The 26,408-nt window shown below is 34.8% G+C and overlaps 2 protein-coding genes across 2 annotated transcripts; both read left to right on the forward strand.

The window, feature by feature from the left end:
• Positions 1–11,190: 11,190 nt before the first annotated feature.
• LOC123668059 lies at positions 11,191–15,541 on the forward strand. The gene is made up of 5 exons (XM_045601852.1): positions 11,191–11,226; positions 11,658–12,681; positions 12,865–13,089; positions 13,224–14,471; positions 14,796–15,541. Exons 1-5 carry the CDS (start codon positions 11,191–11,193, stop codon positions 15,539–15,541), a joined length of 3,279 nt encoding a protein of 1,092 aa, XP_045457808.1.
• Positions 15,542–16,562: 1,021 nt separating this feature from the next.
• Positions 16,563–25,985, forward strand: LOC123668060. Its single transcript, XM_045601853.1, has 4 exons — positions 16,563–16,731; positions 17,958–18,127; positions 19,807–19,973; positions 25,784–25,985. Exons 1-4 carry the CDS (start codon positions 16,563–16,565, stop codon positions 25,983–25,985), a joined length of 708 nt encoding a protein of 235 aa, XP_045457809.1.
• Positions 25,986–26,408: the final 423 nt, after the last annotated feature.

Raw genomic sequence — 26,408 nt, forward strand, 5'->3', positions numbered from 1 at the left:
AACATAGTTCTGCTACCACCTTGGAACTTGAAAAGCCGACCGATGGCGGGATAACCATCCAACTGCTGGCTTTGAAATACACAGGCCAAAGACGGGCAGCAGCGTCTTCGGCGCGACAAAGCCAGCCCTGCGGTCACCAACCCGCCTGCCCAGCGTGGTGACTATGGGCAAAACACATGAGTTCACGCTATTTTTGGCGTAAACTTTTGGAGGCCTATGTCCAGTAGTGGACTGTAAAGGCTGCAATGATGAACAATTAAATTTATTTGAAATGACGGAAAAATATGATTTCAAAATTGTTGATTTTTATAAGAAATATTATTTTTAGTTAGTGTTATTGTTAGTCGCTGTAAGGCTATACCTGTTGTTTATACCATGACAATCTACGTAACAATAAGTAGACAATACCTAAGCCACTGGTTCTCAAACTTAGTGATGCTTTCCCCCAAAAACGTGCTTTTGACATCCAATGTTTTTTTCTAAGCTATTTTGTATATTTAAAAATTACTATATATTTGGCTTCCTGTAAAGGACTATATATTTGACGCATAACTTCAAGTCAGTGAAACGTGGGCTTAAATTTCTGTTGATTGGGTAAAATACGTGATATTATGGTTTCTTATGACTGATATTAATTTATATGAAAAAAAAAATATTAATTTAAAAAATGTATTTTGCTATATCTCAGTTTCTAAAGTTAATCTTTATCAAAAATCTATCCTAATAAGCCCTTGGAATTGAAATTGAATGGGAAAGTACACTTACTTTGGGAACCTTTGCTCTAAGCGCTGCCTATTTTAATGTAAACGTTACATCAATATAGGTCCGTCCGATGATTTAACATGTTGTAACAAGATTTTTGTTTACAAATAAAATGTTTTTTTTTTTTTTGTTATAATTATATTAAAGAATATATAGTCGGATAAAATCGAATAAAATTAATAATTAATTTATTTAACGCTGTGTGATAGTCAATATTTGGGGTAATTTTTTTTATTTATATTAGGAATTTTAATTTCATTTTGTTTGTACGTTAGGAATGAGTTTCCGCTAAAATTGCATTTTTATTCGAATAAATATCATATATTTTAGTTGATCATGTTTAAAATGAATTGTATAGAATATTATAAAGGCTCCAATTACAAATTTATCACAAAAAATAAAATAATACTTGTTAGTGAATTCTGTTATTTGGATATATTTTTTATATAGACATATAAAAGTGACTATATGTAATTGAAGATCAGAAAACAAATTAAAAATTTATAATTATTTTTCCAAGAAAAATTATCAAAGAAATGTAATAATTGTTATTGTTTAAAGCTATTTATTAAACTAACATATGAATATATGGTTACTGTTCTGTATTAACTTACTTTATTAGTCCCACTATTGGGCATTTAATAAGGACAATTGGAGCTAAAACCATCACTTTGTATTATTATGGGTTGGCGGAATTTGATTTATAACTAACATGTATGTACATAGGAGCCTTAATAGGAAATCAGATGTATATGTTGGTCTTTATATAAATTATATATTTATACATTCAAATTTGAGGCTTTTTTCAATATAACTTCATCTTTTAAGTGAGATATGTTATCTTTAACTCTGTTATATATTAACTTTTAAAAGATAATTGTATATTTCTGATTTCGTATTATTATTTTTGCACAAAATTTATGCATTTCTGTTTGTACAGGATCGCGGGTAGTTGTAACATATCACAAATATATTTGTTTTTTGTTTTTAATACTATATAAAAATTGTGCATTTGCGAAATGTTAATATTGATAAATTATCGGGGAATTAAAAATATACCAACATCAAACGTGGTAAATAATGCGTTTCACGTGAAAAAGCTTAAAGGATCGTCAAAAGCTTGTCACAAAATGTCAAGTGTATGACCGTATACATTCCTATTTTTATGTTTCTATTATATAATGTGTACAGTTAGTTCGTAATAGGGATGAAAATGTTTTGTTATTGATTAATTTTTGTAACTCGTCTCGTACGATAGCCTGTGGCTCAACCAGTTGCGTCGTCGGCGTCCAGTCGAGCCCAAAGCGATTGTGATATGGGATTTGCTATGTAATAAAAATTGTTAAACTTTGTATGGTTGTTGTTTTATTTCTATAACTAGCCTTGCTGTTTTACCTGCATTAATCCGAAAATACACACCAAAACATTTTTTTTTTTTTGGGAAACAATTATCATAACACTCTTTAATAAATCCAATACAAGAATAACACATATCAATCAAGTTTCCACATAAAATTATAACAAACACTTGACAATCCATGATAAAAACAAAAAACCTAAACATAAAGTAAACAGTAATTAACAGTTAAAACAATTGTTCACTAAATAACAATTAAACATGATATACAAACAAAAATTTACCATAACGATATTAGTAAACATTTGAACATGACCTGGTGTCGTAAACATTTTGTTGGTTTTATTTTTATTGCTTCCAAGTATCTCAAGTAAATACTTTTTAATATATTTGACGACCGCTCTGGTGTAATGGTGCGTGTGTCGTGTCGATGGTGCCAAAAGACCGACGGACGCGGGTTCGATTCCCGCTCGGCGTGGATTTTTGTGTTGATACGCTTCAGCTATATAGCTTGAATATTTGAAAGAAAAGTTATTTATTTTTTACTTGTCTGACTTGTTCTAACTCACCCGGTGAACTTCGTACCTCCTCAGAATAATAATAATAATATAGAAACAAGCTATCCTATTTTTTAAGTTGGGTAAAGTACAGATAGTTATGAAATTTTATCAAAATCGGTCCAGTAGTTACGGAGTTTAGCCCGGACGAACATATCGCGAGATTTTTATATAATTACATAGATATGTAGATGAAACCTTGTATATTGTCTGAAAAATATATGGGAATGATTTAAAAGTAAGGTAACGTATGCCTTATTGACTGAAGCCTTAGAAGATAGATTAAGAGATTCGTAGGGCGGAGATTTTGCACTTGTGAACAAATGCTTCAAATGTAAAAAAGAAAGGTTTTGGCTATTTGCTTGTGACGAAAAATTAAATCTAAAATTGAGAAGAAAAAGATTAGTAAGGGGGGGGGGGCTAGTCTTTAGATTAAGAGCCGTCGAATTAATTTTGTAACGAAATTATGCCGATAAATGGTCAGCTTTTTAGCTTAGATAGGTTAGGGTAGATATTTTTATTCGACGTGTCATAATCTAGAGACTTACCCTTTAAGGGCTTTAATCGTTGTTATCAGCTCCAATATCAGCACCAAAACCAATTATCAACGTTTTTAAGGTAATATTGTGTATCTATCTGGTCGAACAAAAAGAGTATTGTTTGTTATGATTTGCTAAAACCTGGTGATCCCATTACGGGTATTCAATAAAAGTTCGTTTAAACTGGATCTTACGAGAAAAATGTCAAATATATACGCGGGAAGACCAGACTAGGTCATTTTCTTTCCTGATAGCGTTCGGGCTCATGTTGAGGGATTAGTGAAAGTATTATTTAATCTCACTGATAGTTTGGACCAGGACAAGTCACGGCTAAAATGAAGACCCAGATATTTTGCTGTATCGACATACATAATTGGCACGCCAATATAAGTCACGGTAAGAATATTATAAGTTAATAGGCATGCGTAGCGTGGCATAGCGTGCATATAACGGCTTCCGATAATTAGTACCTGTGATTTTGTGGGGCTTGATGATATTTGGTTTTTCGAGTACAATACGATAGAAATTATCGGCAGATCATGACATCGGCAGACATTGTTCTGTACGTCGTCATCATTATTAAAGGAAAAACACAACTGGAAATATTTTGCTTAAAATCAGGAGCAGATCGACTATGGAAGTAACTTACAGAAAATCACAGACAAATAATACAGCAAGTTTGTTTTCCTTTGGTGAGTAAGGTAGCCAAAGCTTGTTATGCTTTTGGTATTGCAGGCGTCCATATGCTGCTGCAAACGCTTGCCGTCAAGTTTAATGTGCGTTTGTTTACCTCAGTTTTAGTATTAAAAGATATCGTATCAGCGTAAATTTTATTTATACCTGATATCCGCCAACCCGCATTGGATTAGCGTGGTGGATTAAGCTCTGATCCTTCTCCTACGTGAAGAAAGAGGCCTATGCCCAGCACAGGCTGATTGATTGATGAATACATTTTATACCTTATTGCACACCACAAATAGATTACAAACAAAGCATAAAGATAGTTACAGACAGTGGACAATTATGGCTAATTAGTTTTATTGGTTTTTATACCACTAGGGTGGAAAACAAGCGTATGTTTCACCTAAAGTTAGACAGTCACCGTAGCATATGGCTTACAACACAAGTACCATCACAATCACATCCCCCGCTGTCGACACAACGCATTCCCAAGAGTCAAGCACTCTGAGAACACAACACTGCTTGAGATCAATATTATTTAGCTATGCTCTTCTGTAAGGTGGAAGTACTTCTTCAGACGAACTGCTCCAGCGTCTGAGCAAAATTTTCCTTCTGTACCCTAAAAATTCTGTAGCCTTAAAATTGTAGATTCAGTTTTATTCACATTTGTTAAGATTGTCTCTAAAACAACGTTACGACAAATCGTATAGATTAAGTTGGATTTAAATTTCGCTTAGCGGTTTAGATTAGCTTATGAAGCGATTACCGTAGAGTCGGGGTCACAACGAGTTATATATATATACTAGCGACCCGCCCCGGGCTTCGCACGGGTGCAATGCTTTTACTAAATATACTACAGAATGTCTTTATTTATAGTGTGAAGCTAGCTTATAGCATGGTTATTAACATAATAACAACAACATTCCAATATGCGTCGTTAGATTACACGTTGTTACAAAATGAGTTGGTATCAGGTGTACATGAAAGCAACCGGGACCGACGGTTTAACGTGCTCTCCGAGGCACGGTGGGGAGGCCCACAAGGACTGGACAAACACCCAGATCACGGCAAACACCTAAAATAAAAAAATTTCAACAGCTAATAGTCAAGGTATACACTATGCAGTAGTCTATTTATAAGAAAATTATACAAAAGAGTGAGTCGGGGACACAAGCTCTATGACGTACCTATTTGCAAAACAGGATTTTTACAATTTTCGTCGTTGCAAATTACATGTGCACCCCTGACCATGACCACGACTTGCTTTTCTAAAAACATTATATTACTTTGAACGAAATGAAATCTTATGTAAGAATTGGGGGAACGGGTTCGAAAAATCTTACTTACCTTCACTTACCTTGAACTGAGGTAGGGCACAGCAGGTATTTTCTGCTCAAAATATGGAGCAGCTCAACTGGGGTAGTACCTCAACCTTACAAAAGATCACAGCAAAATAATACTGTTTTCAAGCAGTGTTGTGTTCCTGTTGGTGAGTAAGGTGACCAGAGCTCCTAGGGGGATTGGAGATTGGGTCGGTAACGCGCTTGCGATGCTTCTGGTGTTGCAGGCGTCTATAAGCTACGGTAATCTGTTACCATCAGGTGAGCCGGACGCTTGTTTGCCGACCTAGTGACATAAAAAAAAACCTTACTTTAAACCTTACTACCCCACCACCCGGTGGAGGGCAAAAATTGCCAAAATCATCCTTACGTAATTAATGTATAGCCCCTAATAGTTCAAAAACTTTTATATCATAACTGTCTTTATATTCCTATAAAAATACCACAAAACTCCAAGCTCAAATTCTTTACCCCTCAGATATAAGAATAGTTAAGGGTATATCGGTAATAAGGCGAATATCTTGAATATTTCTCTTAACACGTCTCCGAGTGTGCCACACGCCGCGTCATCCCCTATCCGTTCAGTCTCAGGATAGGAGCCACGTCGACAGGTTCAAGAAAATCAAGTTAGCACTAACTTTACGGTAAGCTTGAAAATAAATTTAATCTATACTAATATTCTATATATATATATATATATATATATATATATATATATATATATATATATATATATATATATATATATATATATATATATATATATATATACCACAAGATGCAGTGTGTTTCGAAGAAGATTTTAGTATAATGATATATTGGTGATTACTTATTGTGTAAAAAAATATAGACAGACAGAGGTCGCTATTAAAATAATTTAATAACTATATGTTATTCGGTTTAGCATTATATTAATTATATTAAATGTTTGGATTTAGTGACGCTGTATTTCATGCAATATATTACTAAATTTATAATATTATTAACATTTTTTTAAAGAGTTACCGTGGAGTATTTTGGCGATTATTCTCTGCAGTACATTACCAATGTGCAATTTCATATAAAATGTAATTAGTACTAACATTAATACAATTGTAAATTGACGATTCAGAAGTGCTTTTGAAGCCTACTTGTAATAAAATAATATTATATCTTGATTTTATACCTATATACTAGGAGAATTGGGTGATTCGATTATTGTCCAAACGCACACGAAGTTTAAACAATGAAATTCAATCTCAAGTTTTAATTTATATGTGATTCTCTATTAAGATTAGTTGAATTAACGAATAAGGGAACGTTAGTTCCCTTTTCATATTTTGGGCGTCAACGTAATAAATACGGAATATTATTTTATTATATTACTAGCTAAGCCCACGACTTCGTCCGTGTGGAATAGTAACTTTAAACAGCATTTTATGGATGATTTTGGTTTATTTTTTAGATTATAACCGTCGTCGTTGGGTATTTACATGTTGAATGAACTTGAATGTGATTCTTTAAATTGGCATTTTTTTATTTAAAAACCGATTGACATGCAACAAACAATAAAATGTTAAGTGAAGCGTATCACAATAAATCATTAAAAACCACATATAAATCGGATAAGTCGTATTAGCGTGCACAAAAGCATAAACAAACAGATAAAAATTCTAACAATCATTGTTTTGGGTGCTATTTGCGTTGATAAAAAATCCAATAATATTTTTTCTCATATACCTTCCATGTACAAACAGCGAACTTATTATTAGGTATATGTATTGATTTTGATTATTTCATATACTCAGCCTGTAACGTCCGACAGCTGGTATAAGGTAGCCTTCAGGCCTTTTCATTAAGATTAACGATTGGAGTACATATAACTTATGAAATATCCCATTGCTAGGCGTAAGTCTTATACTTATTCCGTGTACGAGAAGGATCGAAGCTTAATGCACCACGCTGCTCTACTGCCGTAGCGTGTTGCAGTTTGGTGATCGATAAGTTCCCTATAACGAGTAATTATTGCAATAAGATGTCTATGATAACCAAAGCATAGAGTGGAGTCACAGAAGACATACACCCTGGCTAGAGGTTAGATAATTTTCTTTGCTGGCAAACGAAAAAAACTTAATTACATCCACAAGTAATACAACGTATTATCAAAGATTACTCCAAAAGTTGTAATCAGATCTCGAAGAAATTTGAATGTGACCACATGATAAACATCGGCTTTCGATTAAATCAAAAATCTTAATGATTTTCAGTACACCCAGTAAAAAGTTATGCAGATTTTCGAGAGTTTCCCTCGATTTCTCTGGGATCCCATCATCAGATCCTGGTTTTCTTATCATGGAATTATCCTATTTCCAGGTGTGGTAACACTTGGGATATCTTATTTCTAACAAAAAAAGAAATATCAAAATCGGTTCATAAGCGACGAAGCTATCCCCGAACATATATATATATATATATATATATATATATATATACTAGCTGTGCCCGCGGCCTCGCTCGCGTTGAAATCAGTGTGTCACAAAGTTTTCCCGGTAAACCTCCAGTGAAACTATCATCAAAATCGGCTTAGCCGTTCCGTAAAACTTCCTCTTGAAGCCCTCTCTCCATTGGTGAAACCGCATAAAAATCCGTTCAGTAGATTTTGAGGGAATCGATCACATACACTTTTGGGGACTTTGTTTTATAATACCTGTTACTACAACTGTTACCCGCGACTACGTTCGCATAGTTATGAAGATATGTACTATTAAGATTTTTAACGCAAATTATTTTTTTAAATAACCTATCAGGCGAACTTATAGCTGCTGTATACGTTTCATACAAACTATCATCCCCAATTAAACCCCCTTAGCGGTGGAACATCACAAAATCCGTTCTTAGCGGAAGTCTACTAACTATAATTTACCCCCCCCCCCCATGCCAAATTTCATCTTTGTCCATCCTGGGTGGATGGGACCATCCAGCGGTTTTTGAGTTCTCGTGATGAGTGAGTCAGCGACCTTTCTCTTTTATATATATAGATCACGATGCATTATTTGGACAACTCCTCACCATCTATAGAGCACACATTGTAAATTTCAAGTCTCTTACTTCAAAAACATAGGACTTTCATACAAAATTTCAACCCCACTTTTAACCCCTTAGGGGTCGAGTTTCATAAAATCAGTTCTTAGTAGATGTCTACGCCCTATAAGGAACCTACCTGCAAACTTTAAGTTTGTGGCTGTTATAGTTTCGAAGATTCCGTGATGAGTGAGTCAACCTACCATCACCCGTTTTAACCCCAAAAGGGAGTGGATTTCTAAAGATACATTATTTGGACACCTTCTCACCATTTATAGAGCATGCATTTTAAATTTAAAGTCTCTTACTTCAAAAACATAGCACTTTCATACAAACTTCCAACTCCCGTTTTACCCCCTTAGGGGCCGAGTTTCATAAAACTCGGTATTAACGGATGTCTACGCCTTATAAGGAACCTACCTGCCAAATTTCAAGTTTGTGGCTGTTTTAGTTGCGGAGATTTCATGATGAGTGAGTCAACCTACCATCCCCCTTTTTAACCCCAAAAGGAAGTTGATTTCTAAAGATACATTATTTAGACACCTTCTCACCATCTGTAGAGCATACATTTTAAATTTCAAGTATCTTACTTCAAAAACATAGGACTTTCATACAAACTTCCAACCCCCGTTTTACCCCCTTAGGGGTCGAGTTTCGTAAAATCCGTTCTTTACAGATGTCTACACCCTATAAAGAAATTATCTGTCAAATTTCAAGTTTGTAGGTGCTATAGTTTCGGAGATTTCGTGATGAATGACCTTTCGCTTTTATATCTATACTTATTATAAAAATAAGTCCCCCGGCCGCGTCTTTCTGTCCTCCTGTCTGTCCTCCTGTCTGTCCTCCTGTCTGTCTGAACGCGATAAACTCGAAAACTACTGAACGGATTTTTATACGGTTTTCAACAATAGAAAGAGTAATTCTTGAGGAAGGTTTAGGTATATAATTTATTATGCTTTTATGTAAATTTGCTGAAATACGGCGACAAATGTTGAAGAGGTCGCAAAAAATCTCGCCAAATGGGAACTTTCCACGCGAACGCCGCGTAAACTAGCAAAGATACAGTTAAGTAATGTACTAGAGAATTCAAAATCTATAAAAATGCTACAAAAAAGTCCGCGATAGCATATCTCTATCTCTTACGGTTGACTTACAATAACCACTTTTATGTTAACATTTTTAATTAAAAACATTACGTTAATTTCAAAGCTATTTTCTTTAGTTCGGTATTAATCCTTATCCAAATGAATATGTTAGTTAGCTTAGTCATTTAATGCAGATTAAAATTGCTCTTTACACTAAATCAATCAGATGAATAGTTTTTGAGATATCGTTGTTAGAAGTAATTAGTAGCGAAACATTTTTAATGCTTGGCGAGCATTGAGATGCCTACGGCGAGTCCATCCCCTCTGCCCCGCATCGCTCGACCGCCTGCTCAAGCTATATAAACCGGGCGATGTAGCGCGCGATCCGCCATAGTAAACAGACTTTGGTAGCAACTGAACGCATTGCGTATATCGACTGTCATCGGCTTACTACGGGTATTGCTGTTCGGCATTAAATCTTGCTATTGGTTCCTATTATTATGCTATTGTTAGTTTTAATTAATTATTTTCATACTTAGTAGGTGGTGTAAGAAACCTTTCAGTTTACTTTCTTCTTTTCGTTTGGTTATTTCGTTACTTTTTAAATAACCAAGTACCTTACTTTTCCGTACTTGGTTGCTATAAATAGATTTTTGTAAATAATTTTCGTGAGTCTATTTAAGTTCATGTATATTCCTTAATTAATTATTTTCATACTTAGTAGGTGGTGTAAGAAACCTTTCAGTTTACTTTCTTCTTTTCGTTTGGTTCTTTCGTTACTTTTTAAATAACCAAGTACTTTACTTTTCCGTACTTAGTTGTTATAAATAGATTTTTGTAAATAATTTTCGTGAGTCTATTTAAGTTCATGTATATTACTTTTTTGTTACTTGGGTGTTGTAGGGAAGTTGTTGTAAATAAATATTATTTAGATTCATTAAACTGTTTCTATTAAGTACCTCTTTATTCAATTTCTTATTAAACTTAGGTAGATAATCATGCCGAGAAGAAGGCCAAATATAGGACGCATTACGTCTGCTGCTAAAAGACTTCGTTTGAATCGGAATAGTGAAAATAATGAAGAGAGAGAACTGCGTTTATCATTGGACCGTGAAAGACATATTTCGCAAAGACTGCGAGAGTCTTCTGCGGAACGTAACGCACGTTTGTCGTTGGATCGTGAAAGACATGTTTCACAAAGACTGCGCGAATCCTCTGCTGAACGTAACGTACGTTTGTCGTTGGACCGTGAAAGACATGTTTCACAAAGACTGCGCGAATCCTCTGCTGAACGTAACGTACGTTTGTCGTTGGACCGTGAAAGGTATGTTTCGCAAAGACTGCGTGAATCCTCGGCAGAACGTGATTTACGTTTGTCGTTGGATCGTGAAAGACATGTTTCACAAAAACTGCGTGAATCCTCTGCTGAACGTAACGTACGTTTGTCGTTGGACCGTGAAAGACATGTTTTACAAAGACTGCGCGAATCCTCTGCTGAACGTAACGTACGTTTGTCGTTGGATCGTGAAAGGTATGTTTCGCAAAGACTGCGCGAATCCTCGGCGGAACGTGATGTACGTTTTTCGTTAGATCGTGAAAGACATGTTTCACAAAGACTGCGTGAATCCTCTGCTGAACGTAACGTACGTTTGTCGTTGGACCGTGAAAGACATGTTTCACAAAGACTGCGCGAATCCTCTGCTGAACGTAACGTACGTTTGTCATTGGACCGTGAAAGGTATGTTTCGCAAAGACTGCGCGAATCCTCGGCGGAACGTGATTTACGTTTGTCGTTGGATCGCGAAAGACATGTTTCTCAGAGGCTACGCGAATCCTCTGCTGAACGTAACCTACGTTTATCTTTAGATCGTGATAGACACAATGCTTTAATGGAAACTGAAACATCTGAGAGAAGACAACTCCGACTACAAAACGATCGTATTCGGCACATAAATTTTAGGAATAATATGCCAACTAATGGAACACAAAATAATAATAGATGGTCCAATAAAGAGTACTCGGCAATGAATTGCAGTACAACAATTGATTATCAAAATTATCGTATTGTTTGTATAGGTTCTCCTTCCATTGTTTGTCAATACTGTTCGGCACTGAGATGGAAAGATGAGTCAAAAGGTTTATGTTGTTCAAATGGTAAGGTAAAATTAGATGAAATAGGTGCTCCACCTGAACCTTTAAATTCTCTACTTGATGAAAGTCATCCAAAGCATACAGAATTTATGCGTCATATTCGGCGGTATAATAATGCGTTCCAGATGACTTCATTCAAAAGTCAACGAGTAGTTGAAAACGGCTTCATGCCAACATTTAAAGTCCAGGGCCAGGTTTACCACCTTGCAGGTAGTCTTCTTCCACAAGTTCCTGACGACCATAAGTTTTTGCAGATATATTTTATTTCCGATCCTGAAGTTCAAGCAACGACTCGATGTAATATTAGTAATAGTAATTCAAGAACACCACTTGATAACTCTATAGTCAGGTCATTGCAAAACATGTTGCATTTGCATAATAGATACGTACAATCTTTTAAAACTGCAATGGAAAGTATCTCTCTCGATGTCCCAGATTACAATGTAGTAATTCATGCCAGCAGGGTACCTGACGGTGAACACCGTGGACGGTATAATGCTCCTTCTACCAGTGAAGTAGCAGTTGTCATTGCTGGACAACAATTTGACAAAAGGGATATCGTTCTTCGAAGCCGCGACGAAAATCTCCACAAAATTTCCGAACTACATCGTTCATATGACAGTCTTCAATATCCATTGATGTTTTGTCGAGGTGAAGACGGATACACAATTGATATTCCCCAAGTTAATCCTTCTACAGGAGACAGAGTACAGAAGAAAGTTTCATGTATGAATTATTATTGCTATCGTTTAATGGAACGCCATAATCATTATAATGTTTTACTAAGGTACGGAATGTTACTGAATCAATATGTTGTAGATCAGTATGCTAAACTAGAATCAGAACGTTTAGCTTTTATACGAAATAACCAAACACAATTACGCGCAGAAAATTATATACACTTACAGGATGCTTTACATTCTAATGAACACATGACAAACAATATTGGGCAGCTGGTAATATTACCGTCATCTTTTACTGGCGGACCAAGATACTTACACGAAAAAACTCAAGATGCCATGACCTATGTCAGGAATTACGGGAAACCTGACCTCTTCATTACTATGACCTGTAATCCTAATTGGAAAGAAATAAAAGATAATCTACATTCCACCGCAACACCTCAAGACCGATATGACATTTTAAATCGTGTGTTTCATTTAAAAGTACAAAAACTATTACACTTAATAAATAAGGTAAACGTATTTGGTCCGACACGCTGTCACATGTATACGGTGGAGTGGCAAAAACGTGGGCTGCCACATATACATTTGCTTTTGTGGCTGACAAATAAAATCAGGCCCGACCAAATTGACACAGTTATAACGGCAGAATTACCAGACCAAGACGAAGACCCAACATTGTATGACATCGTGGTAAGGAACATGATTCACGGACCCTGTGGAGCTTTAAACCCTAACTCGCCATGCATGCATGAGGGAAAATGTTCAAAAAAATTCCCAAAACCATATCAGAGTCAAACTTCAACTGGTGATGATGGCTATCCAAAGTATAGAAGATTATCACCAGAGGAAGGAGGACGCAAGGCTGCTATTCGTAATTACGAAATTGATAACAGATGGGTAGTGCCTTACAATAAACTATTATTAAAAATTTTCGAGGCGCATGTTATGTAGAACTTTGCAGTTCCGTGAAATCAATAAAATATGTCACTAAATACATCAATAAAGGAAGTAACCAGGCTACGTTTAGTTTACATTCTACAAATGAAGTAGAACAATTTCAATCTGGCCGCTACATTTGTAGTTCTGAAGCACTATGGCGGATTATGTCCTTCAATATTCATGAAAGAGCACCAACTGTCACACACCTCGCTGTTCATTTAGAAAACGGACAGCGGGTGTATTTCACTGAAAATAATGTAAATGACATTGTGAATAATCCAAGAGATACTACTTTAACAGCGTTTTTCAAACTATGTGCAGAGGACGACTTCGCAAAAACTCTGACCTACGACAAGGTGCCTGCCTATTATACCTGGAATCAAAATACGAAAAAATTCCAACGACGAAAGCAGGGGGCGGTAGTTCTCGGGTACCCTGGCGTGAGAAAAACAGATGCTCTTGGAAGGGTGTACGTGGTACACCCTAATAATGCAGAATGTTTTCATTTGCGGTTGTTACTCCACGTTATAAAAGGCCCTACTTCGTTTAGAAGTCTCCGCACTTTTGAAGGTGTAACTTACGACACATTCCAAGGGGCTTGCAAAGCTATGGGCCTCCTCGAAGATGACAGTCACTGGGAGAGTACGCTCTCTGAAGCAGCCATATGCTGTTCACCAAAATCACTTAGGTGCCTTTTTGCCATTATGATATCGTTCTGCCAAATCACGGACCCGCATCTTCTTTGGCAAAACTATCAGGAAAGTATGTCCGAAGATATACTGCAACGCAGACGACAAGAACTGTCATCAGATGATTTAGAGTACGACCAAAATATTTTTGATGAAGCTTTAAATGAATTAAATAAAGAGGTCGAATCTCTATCAGGTAAAAGTATAAAAGATTTTGGTTTTAACTTGCCGTTAAATTCAAATCTTTATGCAATGAACAACATCGAGGATTTACGAGAGACTGACTATGATTACACCCAACTCTTACAGACAATTCAAGATGAACATCGCTTAAATCCAGAACAAAAAATTGTTTACGACCAAATATTGTCATCAGTTAATAGTAATGAAGGGAAAATGTTCTTTCTAGATGCACCCGGGGGCACGGGTAAAACATTTATAATTAATTTATTATTAGCAAAAGTAAGGTCTGACAGAAAAATTGCTCTTGCCGTGGCGTCGTCCGGTATTGCAGCCACACTTTTGAAAGGCGGGCGAACTGCACATTCCACTTTCAAACTACCTTTAAAAATTTGCAGTGACGACGTCTCTAGCGTTTGTAACATCTCAAAACAGAGTAAAACAGGTAAATTAATGCAGGATTGTAGCTTGATTATTTGGGACGAAGCTTCCATGTCCCATAAAGCATCAGTTGAGGCATTAGACAGGACAATGCGCGATTTACGCAACAGAAATTGCCCAATGGGTGGCTGCACCGTTTTGTTTTCTGGAGACTTTCGTCAAATTTTGCCAGTCATAGCAAGGGGGACTAGAGCTGACGAAGTCAATGCATCACTCAAAAGATCTTATCTTTGGCCACATATTACAAAATGTGAACTTAATACAAATATGAGAATTTTGTCCTCCAGTGAAGACAATAAACAATTTTCAAATAACTTACTTCAAATAGGTAATGGTGCATTTCAATCCGGAAATGTTAAAATCAATCTTAGTAACCTATGTGCTTTGGTTCAAAATGTGGAAGAATTGGTTGAGACCGTATATCCCGATATTACTAATATAACTACAAAGACTTTATGTTGGTTTAAGGAAAGGGCTATATTGGCACCTACTAATGAACAGGTTGATAAAATTAATCATTTAATTATTTCCAAGTTTGAAGCACCATCACAGATATACTATTCAGTTGATACAGTTTTGGATACCGCAGAGGCAGTACATTATCCAACTGAATTTTTGAATTCTTTAGTTCCTCCCGGAATTCCTCCACACAAGTTAATATTAAAAGTGGGTTCACCAGTGATATTACTTAGAAATTTAAATCCCCCAAAATTGTGTAATGGCACGAGACTCAAAATAGTTAAATTAAAAAACTTTCTAATCGAATGCACTATTTTAACTGGCTGTGGTACTGGTGATACTGTTTTAATTCCCAGAATACCGATGATTCCCTCCGAATTACCCTTCCAATTCAAAAGACTGCAATTTCCAATCAAATTAGCCTTTGGTATTACTATTAATAAGGCACAAGGCCAAACTTTAAAAGTTGCAGGAATAGATTTAACTGATCAATGTTTTTCTCACGGCCAGTTATATGTTGCCCTTTCAAGGGTGACATGTAAAAATAATCTGTTTGTGTTTACTAACAATCCGTCAGAAGTAATGAACGTTGTGTATAAGGAAATATTTCAATAGAAATATTCCTTATACACAACGTTTCAAGTAAAAAGTATTCACTTTTAAATATCCGGTGCCTACCTTACAGCTTCATCATCAACAATGTGTAGATATCTTTGTCATCACATATACTTCTTTATCTATACCTAAAACACTGGATGTGTCTATAATATGCGAGGAGTTATTTCAATTACTCTAGGCTCCCATCACCACATCCTGACCTGGTTACTATAGGACCAGCTGCAATGTTTACTCTTTCAAACATAATAAGAACTATCCAAGTCGATACACTGGCCTCGAAGTAATAGGGAAACATAGTCATTATTGCGGAGTTTCGACGATGATATGATATACCTGATCATCGTATTTTTAAAAACAGACAAACAAGTTACACATAAAAATACCAAAATCGTCATAGGTTTGCCAATAATATTTAAGAAGTTCCTGCGATTTCACCAGGATCCCATCATCAGATCCTAACTGGACAATGGGACCACCTGCATACGCACCATATATTAAAAAACATCCCTACGAATTGAGAACCTCCTCCATTTTTGAAGTCCGAAATCCACACGGGCGAAGCTGCGGGCGGAAGCTATCTATATAAATAAAAATGAATGTTGTTAAGCGCATAACTCGAGAATGGCTCGGCTAATTTATTTTTTTGTATGTTCCTTAAGGCCCACGGAAGGTGTTAATACAAAAAAAAATTTACTATTGACAGAACGAAGTCTATCCGGGCAGCTAGTATTATATATAATTATATATAATATATAAAAATACATATATATATGGTCGAATTGAGTAACCTACTCCTTTTTTGAAGTCGGTTAAAAAGCACGTAAAGTCCCAAAAAACGTAGCTAGTACGCAATGTAGATAGTGATGGTCACCTCACAATGAAACAGCTAGGTCTCCTCTTCTTTAACGTGGAAAAATGACCGCTGTGCTTTTGCCTTTTCAATTTAGTTCATTTTTATAAGCGTTTTTTTTTTTCAAGCGAGGTATCTTCAGATATTTCAGATCTGAACCTCTTTCAGATGGTCTACACCCGCCCTTCCAGTATCACCTTCCCTACGGTATGGCACCGCTTCATCGCAAGAGGCACTAAGCTGCGGGTTCAAGATCTTACTGAGGAGCAGGTGGAACCGGCAGTCCAACTCCTTGTCAAGTATTTTACAGCTGATGAGCCACCGTGCAAGTATATAGGTAAGATATAGTAGATATTTTGTTTCTAATTTTATACTCAACTGTTTCCTAAATAATTTTGTTTTATCTAGCCCTACTTAACTGTTACCAAAGTTAATTTTATTTAAGTTGCTTAGTGCTTATATCCGTTATAATAATTATTACTCATGGTTCAATCTCACGACAGCCTAATTTCGATTTCAACATTCTTTATTATACGATCCGCAAAAATTTCTTGCACTACTCGTGAAAGGAACATGATTGAACCAAATACTGATTATATATATATTAGAAATATAGATATAATTATATTACACGTTGTTACAGAATGCGTTGAAGAAATAAAGGTTCACTGCTCGTTCCCCGTAGGTGATAGCGTAATAATATGTAGCCTATATGTTGACCCGACTTCTTAATAATATTCGTGCCAAATTTGAAGTAAATCCATGCAGTACTTTTTGAGTTTATCCCGGACATACATACAGACAAACAGACATACAGACAAACAGACAAAAATTCTAAAAACTATATTTTTGCTTCGATATCGATTGTAGCTCACACCCCAAGTATTCTTTACAAAAAATATTCAATGTACAGTTTTGACTTTCCTACCATTTTATTATATGTATAGATAAATAGCTTAAATTGAGGAAGATATCATTTAAAATTCGACTACCTATAATTTGCAATTCTGTTTCTTTACTTCAAATACAATAATTTTAGTCTTATGTGTGCTATAGAGTAGACAAATTATTTTTATTTTTTTTTTAAATTTTAATTTTCTTTAAAAACACTTATAATTTCTCTAAATGTTACTAAACTTTTTATAGGTGTGATATTATTTAATTTTAAATACTGTTGCTTATTGTTTGATAACGAATCCTAAATACTCTTAATTTTATTTCTTGTTAAAATAAGTCTCCGTGGTTAGTTCCGAAAAATCCAGGCTCGAAGGATCAAATGTTATTTGATCTGGTTAACCTGGGTTAATCTGGAAACGTGTGGATGCGATGATAATACCTATATTAAATGAGCTTTCTCACCACAATCTTTATCTTCTATACACGCTATTACCATTTTAAAGACAAAATATATTTTTTCTTTTTCTTTTTTTTAATATGACAAAAATGTATAATAATTAAACATTATACATATTTACAATTCACAACATAAGAAGGAAAGTTTTAAAATAATATGGTACGATTCTGCCTCTATTAACTTTTCTAATACTTGTGTTTCTTTAACAGAAATTAAAAAGTACCCTACTGCGTTAGCTGAGCTGGAGAAACTCTGGCGAGATACGATTAAAGATAGAGTTTCTGTCGTCTGCGTGGAGGACAGAGACGATGCCACGGAGATAATTGGTGTCAATGTTCTCACTGTTGTCGCGAACACTGATAAGGAAGAGGTTTTTAAGGTTGGCATTTGCTTTCATCAGGTTAAGTAATCTGATAAATATACTTTAAGCTTTATAAATCACCATGATGACCAAATTATGGTATCATAATCTCAGGTCAGTAATTCTGAGGTAGGTAAGTAAGTTGTGTATAGCATCTGACGAGTCGAGTTTTGATCTAGTTGTGAACTACTTGAAGGGTTGAATAAATAAAACCACGGCGGTATTCTGATCTACTTATCGACCCCCGACACCGACTAACACCGACCTTTTATTTAAATCATTAACTTTACACAGGTACTAAATCGTTTAAATCATTTTTTAATGCGATCTATGTTGATCCACAATACATCTGTCGGGCGTTGGACAACTTTTACAACACAATATTGTTTTATACACAATATTGGTTAGCGGCTTCAACAGCACAGTTGGAAATATCGTGTTAAAACTGAAGCAGCCCGTCTGGAAAGATCACAAACAAAGTACTACTGTAAAAAGGCTAAAAAAACTATGGGCTTTGTTTTTCGGTCAAGTTCCCAATTTAAACAGTGTGGTGGCATCCACTCAGCTTGATCTCTTTACTTCTTCAACACTTCATTTCAAAACTACTTTGACGAACACTTGGTTTGACGGCTCTCGAACTGATCCGTAGGTGGCATTTATTATTTTAATACAACTGTATCAAGTAAACAAGCTTTTGTAATTTAATTGTGAAAACATGTAATTGGTGTATTGTTTTAATTTGGATGTGTTTTTTTTGTAATGAAACACTGTTTGTTTTCCGAATAAATAAAAATAAAAAATAAAAAAAAGTAATATCTCTCTCAACTAGTATTGTCTCTGATGAGTAAAGTGGCCAGAGTAGGGGCTCTCCAGGTAAGGGTCGGCAACGCTTGCGGTGCCTCTGGTGTTGCGTCTATAGGTTACGGTAACTACTTCCATTGAGTGAGTCGTAAGTTTGTTTACCACCCTGCTCTGGTAAAAGCTCACTCACAGGCCTTTTTTTAACATTTTGCTCAAGTCGATGACAACATAGTGTACCTAGTAGTAGGTTTAAAGAGATTTGTAAAATGGATGTTACGCTACGCTCATGTGACTATTTATTTTGAATAGTTTTTTAATTAATTTTTACGTTTTATCAACAAAACTTTGAAAAACCAAAACCATTTAATTGCAGACATTAATATGTAATTAATATTGAATTATATATACCAGCGTGGTGACTATGGGCAAAACACATGAGTTCGCGTTATTTTTGGCGTAAACTTGTGGAGGCCTATGTCCAGCAGTGGACTGTACAGGCTGTAATGATGATTGAATTATATATACACAAACCATTCTTCTAATTCTTATTAATTCCCAAGAAAACCTAATTACCCGACTGCCAAGGAAGGGTTATGTTTTTCGCGCGTATCTTGTATGTATGTATATTTGTATGTAATATTCTTTACTACCTCATATTTCCAGAACCACTGAACGGATTTACATAATTGAGGTATCGTTAGGTTCGTCTTAGCTGCCCAAGTGTTCTTAGATAGGTGACATTAAAAAAAATCAAACATGGCGGCTGCGCGAAGCCATTGTAGTTAATGAAAAAAAAATTTTGTTCTCGAATACTACAATATCGGTATCAAATTGAAGGGCACAATCCAAGAATTTTAAAAAGGTATATCATGATTATTATTTTACTATATTTTTAGACGGAAGACAAAATTTGGGCGAAGCTGTTTGGTGCTGTGGATTTTGTGACGCGCAGTGTGGACATATTTTCCAAGTTTGGAGTAGAACAGTACTTGACAGCGTATGGTCTGGTTGTGGACCCGAAGTGGAGAGGCTGTAATATCGGAAAAGAGATACTTTTGGCAAGGTATATTAGATGTTTGGCATGTAACTGGGACAGTACGATGAAAGACGGTACTATTATGCATAAGACAAAATGGTTGATGTAACTTTCCTATGCCAATACTGTATTTACAAAATAATGTTTAATGTATCCTGAATTAATTAATGTTTTCTGATATAATTTATTTGTTTATATTTTAATGAAATCTTTCAAACAGTCAGTTTTAGAAAGACTATACTACACAACGAGTAGTTCAAAAAAAAGCAAATAAGGTTCTCAAAAAAAATCATAATTTATTAACACGTTTTACTTCATATTTAATTATCAAGTTCTTGTCAAGGTCAAACAAGAGAACACGATTCTTTTGGACAAGGACAGAATGGATATTTTTGACAACTCAAATTTACAGAAGAACACAACCAAATAATACTGTTCACAAGTATTAAGAGTATCTCTAGTAAGGTGTCCAAAGCTGCTGAGGTTGGTCGTGAGTAGTGTGGATAATCTGCTAGAGACGCTTCCTGTGTCACACTCGTCCACAGGCTACGGTATTTGCTTACCATCATGCAATGTTTAAAAAAAGTTTGTGTCTACTTACGTACGCACGTAAGAAGCTATACTTCATTGGCTAGCTAACTTCACGTTGCTAACTTCTTCTTCGTTGATTAGCTAGCTTCAGGGTGTCGGTTTTATGTGACGATGTGCGCGCGTGTCGTAAAAATTTACTATCATAATTTTTCCTTAAAGTTTCAAAAGAAATATTACTTCAAAATACATTATACAGACGGACAGACCCATCAGGTCAATGTGTATAAGTTTTTTTTTTATATTTCTTTGCTAAATAAAAAGTATCAACAAAATAAACTTGACCTTAATACATTTATTATAAAAAAAAATTTAAACCCATTCTGAAATATTCGTCTCAACCGCTTCCGTGATTCCGAAAACCGTTTCAGAATCTCATACTAATTGTTAAACGCCATTGAAAATCTATTTCCCGTTTAATAGAATTCCGTTGGATAGAAAATTGGAAATATCTGCTGTTGGATAATGGGCATACCTCCGCGTCGCGTCTGACATATCTCAAGTCGATTATGTCTCGGGAATTTTATATATTGAGTGATTCCTATTTTATATTGTAGAAGTTATTTTCTGTAATTGAGAGTGAATTTATGTTATTTCTGTAAAATATTTAATTAAGAATTGTATTTATCGCCGGACTTCAGTATTTTTTTTTATACAACTAGGTCGGTAAGCGATTACCGTAGCTTATAGACGCCTGCAGCAACAGAAGCATTGCCCATTCTTGATTGAAAGCAGTATTATTTAGCTGTGTTCTTCTGTAAGATCGAGGTACTTCCCCAGTCGGGCTGCCCTAGATTCCAGATTCAGTCAAAAAAGTAGATTGATACATGTTTTAATTTGTAAAGTTATGTTAGTTTTTTTTGTGTTTTTTTTGTCTATGTTGTGTTTTATGTTATTTTGATAAAAATTCTTTTTATTTTCAGATTTTTTTTTTACAATAAATAATAATTTAATAAAATTGTTATTTTTATTTATTGTTTTGTCTTTTAATTAGCTTAATTATAATTTACTTGAAGATTTTAAGTATTTACCTACGATAAGGAAATACCGCGTTTTTGGAGCTGGTTTTACTTTTTTCACAACTTTCTTCTAGGTCTATACATTACATCTATTAAAATAAATAAAATTGGAATGTCTGTTTGTAATATTAAAATAACCGCTTTTAACTAAATTCATGTGGATGTATACAACATACCAAAAAACCATTTTTTACAATTTTTGTCTGTCTGTCTGTCTGTTTGTTCCGGCTAATCTCTGAAATGGCTGGACCGATTTTGACGTGACTTTCACTGGCAGATAGCTGATGTAATAAGGAGTATCTTAGGTTACTTTTATTTTAGAAATTTAATTATTTTATAACTCTGCGAACTGAACAATAGGTTTTTTGTTAAATTCCACGCGAACGAAGTCGCGGGCACAGCTAGTTAGTTAATATTATGAATCAGCATAGTCTTTCTTACTTCTAATTACACTATTTTAATGAAGGTAAACTCAGATCATACTCCTTACTACCTTACTCCCTTAATGTGTAAAGTAATTTATTAACGACCTCTTGTGGCCAACAATGTTTCAAATTCAAAAGGAAATTTCAAATTTGGCCCTGTTATCATCCGTACTATTTTGACACAATTTTTAACCAACTTCTAAAAAAGAAGGAGGTTCATAATTCGTTGGTATTTTTAGAGTTCCGTACCCAAAAGGGTAAAAACGGGACCCTATTACTAAGACTTCGTTGTCTATCAGTTCGTCCGTCCGTCAGTCCGTCTGTCTGTCACCAGGCTATAAGAACCGCGATAGCTAGACAGTTTAAATTTTCACAAATTATGTATGTATTTTGCTGCTATAACAACTCAAACTTTATCTAATAATGCGTATTTACTTAACTATTTTTTCGTCCACCTACGTTCTATTACTTCTCGATGGAATTGAAGCCGGATTTTTAACCGACTTCCAAAAAAGGAGGAGGTTCTCAATTCGACTGTATTTTTTTTTTTTTTTTTTATGTAACATCAGAACTTTTGACCGGGTGGACCGATTTCGACAATTTTTCTTAATCGAAAGGTGGTGTGTGTCAATTGGTCCCATTTAAATTTATTTGAGATCTAACAACTACTTTTCGAGTTATATCTAATAATGCGTTTTTACTTGACGCTTTTTTCGTCGACCTACGTTGTATTATACCGCATAACTTTCTACTGGATGTACCGATTTTGATAATTCTTTTTGTGTTGGAAAGAAGATGTCCATAGTTTAGTACTATGATAAGGAAACCAGGATATGATGATGGGATCCCAGAGAAATCGAGGGGAAACCCTTGAAAATCCGCAATAACTTTTTACTGAGTGTACCGAATTTGATAATTTTTAATTTAATCGAAAGCTGATGTTTGTCACGTGGTCACATATAAATTTTATTGAGACCTGATAACTACTTATTGAGTAATCTTTGATAACGCGTAGTTACTTGACTATTTTTTCGTCGATCTACGTTGTATTACTCGTCGATGTAATTGAAGTCGGTTTTTTTTTCGTTTGCGAGCAAACACAATTATTTCGTATGGAAACAGAATAATAGTTTGCTTAGAATTAAGTATTAATATTTAAAATTATAAGTAATCAATATAGCGTTATACAAAAATGTAAATAGGTACAAGTTCTTTTTTTATTTTTTTAAGCATTTTCAAGTTTTATTTATGTGTTGGTATTATAATTTATAAAACTGACAGCGTCAATTTGATAGATTTCATATTTTTATAATGTTTATCAATTTAATCTTTGTAAAATAATTTAAATTATTTAATTGACAATAAATCTAAATTTTATTTATATGTAGCGTATAATACTAAAATCTAAAATATATTGAATATCAACGTTTGTAAATCATATATCAACAACAAGAAAATGAAGAAGTCTCGTAAATGTATTTGCAACAAAATAATACTTTTACAGCAGATCACAGGCGAACCTGAACCTCTAGAAGCAGATGAAATCAACAAAATACGTCTAGAATTATTCACTGAACGAAATTCAAACAAAACTGCCTGCTTGGTTCTAAAAGGTAAAGATATTTATGACAAATATCAGCGTCGCATCACTGACAGAGACATACAAGCTATTTGCAAGTATATACAACAATCTTCTAGAAGAATTATCCTTCTCGATTTGAGCTACAACAATATCACAGACAAAGGCTTTTTTGTTTTATTAAAGAAAGTTCTCATTAAAGGCCGTTCGAGCGTAATTAACTTAAATATTATGAATAATAATTTGACAGATGCGTCAATTTTGAATCTGTCGAAGTATTCAACATTTTTAAAACTAAAATGTTTAAGAATGAACGGTAACGATTTAAAATCGAGTGGAGAAAATTTTGCTGAGTTTTTTAAATATAATAAAAGTATCGAATATTGCGATTTAGGGGAAACTAATCAGACTTTGACTAGTATGGTTAAGATAGTTGCTTCTCTACGGAGCGATTATGGCGGGAATGACACATTAAAAATAATTGATTTGAGCCGTATTATACCTCTTTATAATCGTTACTCGTATGAAACGAAATGGCTGGCATATCATATCGAATTATTGTTGGAAAGGAATTCAACTATAATAGAATTGCACTTGCAAAAGAATGAACTGATTGGCCATGATATGGAATACTTTGTAAGAGGGTTAAAATGCAATAAAACCTTATTATACTTAGATTTAGGTTACAATAAACTTGGCGATTACGGTGCGGAGTTATTAGGAAAATATTTGAGGGGAAATCCACAGCTAATACTACTAAATATCGCCGGAAATAGCATTAACGACACTGGAGCAATAGCCTTAAGTTTTGGGCTGCCATATTCAAAAGTTCGTGCCCTAGATGTGGGTAATAATAAATTTACGGATGAAGGTGTTATCAGTTTATTAAATACGTTAAAAAAGGCGTATTATTTACGTTTTTTGAATTTATGGGGTAATAAAATAGGGCATGTGAGTTGCGAGGTTATAGAGCGGATGTTAGCGAGTGGAGCTTTATTTCAACATACGATTGATGTTAAACTATATGAAATAGACGGTGTACTTCATGCAGCTTATTATCCTAACCCCGCAGATCGGAATAAACACCTATATTACAATGAAATGGACTTCGGTTGCCCGCAACCAATATATCATATAAAGAGAAATGTGTTGCCAGATGAAAAAAATGTGAAAGTTGATTGTAAACAGAGGCGTAGACTTGATAAAACGGATAAAAATAAGTTTTGATATTAATTTAATTGAGTTTTGAATATTTTAATTAATAAAAGAATAGTTTTGTTGTGAAATTTGTTTACTTTAGTTATTTCTAAAAGGAAATCGATTCAATTGAGATATAATCGTACACTGCACTTTGGTTTTTATTAACCGACTTCCAAAAAAGTAGGAGGTTCTCAATTCGACTGTATTTTTTTCTTTTTTTTTTATGTATGTTACATCAGAACTTTTGACCGTGTGGACCGATTACGACAATTTTTTTTTTAATCGAAAGGTGGCGTGTGTCAATTGTTCCCATTTAAATTTATTTGAGATCTAACAACTACTTTTCAAGTTATATCTAATAATGCGTTTTTGCTTGACGCTTTTTTCGTCGACCTTCGTTCGTATAATACAATACCGCATAACTTTCTACTGGATGTACCGATTTTGATAATTCTTTTTTTGTTGGAAAGGAGATATCCCTAGTTTGGTACTATGATGAGGATTTGATGATGGGATCCCAGAAAGATCGAGGGAAACTCTCGAAAATCCGCATAACTTTTTACTGGGTGTACCGATTTTAATAATTCTTTTTTTGTTGGAAAGAAAATATCCCTAGTTTAGTACTATGATAAGGAAACCAGGGTCTGATTATGGGATCCCAGAGAAATCGAGGGAAACTCTTAAAAACGGCAATAACTTTTTACTGGGTGTACCGATTTTAATAATTTTTAATTTAATCGAAAGCTGATGTTTGTCATGTGGTCACATATAAATTTTATTGAGATCTGATAACTACTTTTTGAGTAATCTTTGATAACGCGTAGTTGCTTGACTATTTTTTCGTCGATCTACGTTGTATTACTCGTCGATGTAATTGAAGTCGGTTTTTTTTCGTTTGCGAGCAAACACAATTATTTAGGTACCACTTCACTGCTTGCTGAAAAGATTTCCTGACTTATATCGATATCTAACAGGTAAACATTACGTGCAAAAGTTTTTAACTAAAATCATTCGATTTCCATTTAGAATTCCTCTCTGCAAGGCACTCGGTATAAAGGTAACAGCTACAGTCTTCACCGCCGCAGCATCTCAAGCCGTCGCTAAGAAGGCCGGTTTCCAAGACCTGTTCAAGATATCCTATGAAGATCTTGCTAAACAAGGGTTCAGATTTCCTGGCGTAGAGCAAGACACAAAGTATTCTAAATTGATGGCTTTGGAAATTCCTTAAGCCTTTTGGCATAATTAGAATTAGTTCTGATAGAGCTTCGAAGTAAAATGTAGAATTTTATTGTGCCAAATTATTTTTCTTCAATTCAATAGTTACAAGTAATGTTTAAAGTGATGTAATAATACTGATTAAAGACATGTACCTATAAAACGAGTATTTCAGAGATCTATCTTAGAGGTTTTTTTATGTCACTAGGTCGGAAACCAAGCGTATGGCTCACCTGATGGTAAGCGATTACCGTAGCTTATAGACACCTGCAACACCAGAAGCATCGAAAGTGCGTTGCCGACCCTATTTCCAATCCCCCCCAGGAGCTCTGGTCACCTTACTCACCAACAGGAACACAATACTGCTTGAAAACAGTATTATTTAGCTGTGGTCTTCTGTAAGGTCGAGGTACTACCTCAGTCGGGCTGCTCCATA

Source organism: Melitaea cinxia, chromosome 30 (assembly GCF_905220565.1).
Source record: "Melitaea cinxia chromosome 30, ilMelCinx1.1, whole genome shotgun sequence".
In the NCBI taxonomy this organism is placed as follows: Eukaryota; Metazoa; Arthropoda; class Insecta; order Lepidoptera; family Nymphalidae; genus Melitaea; species Melitaea cinxia.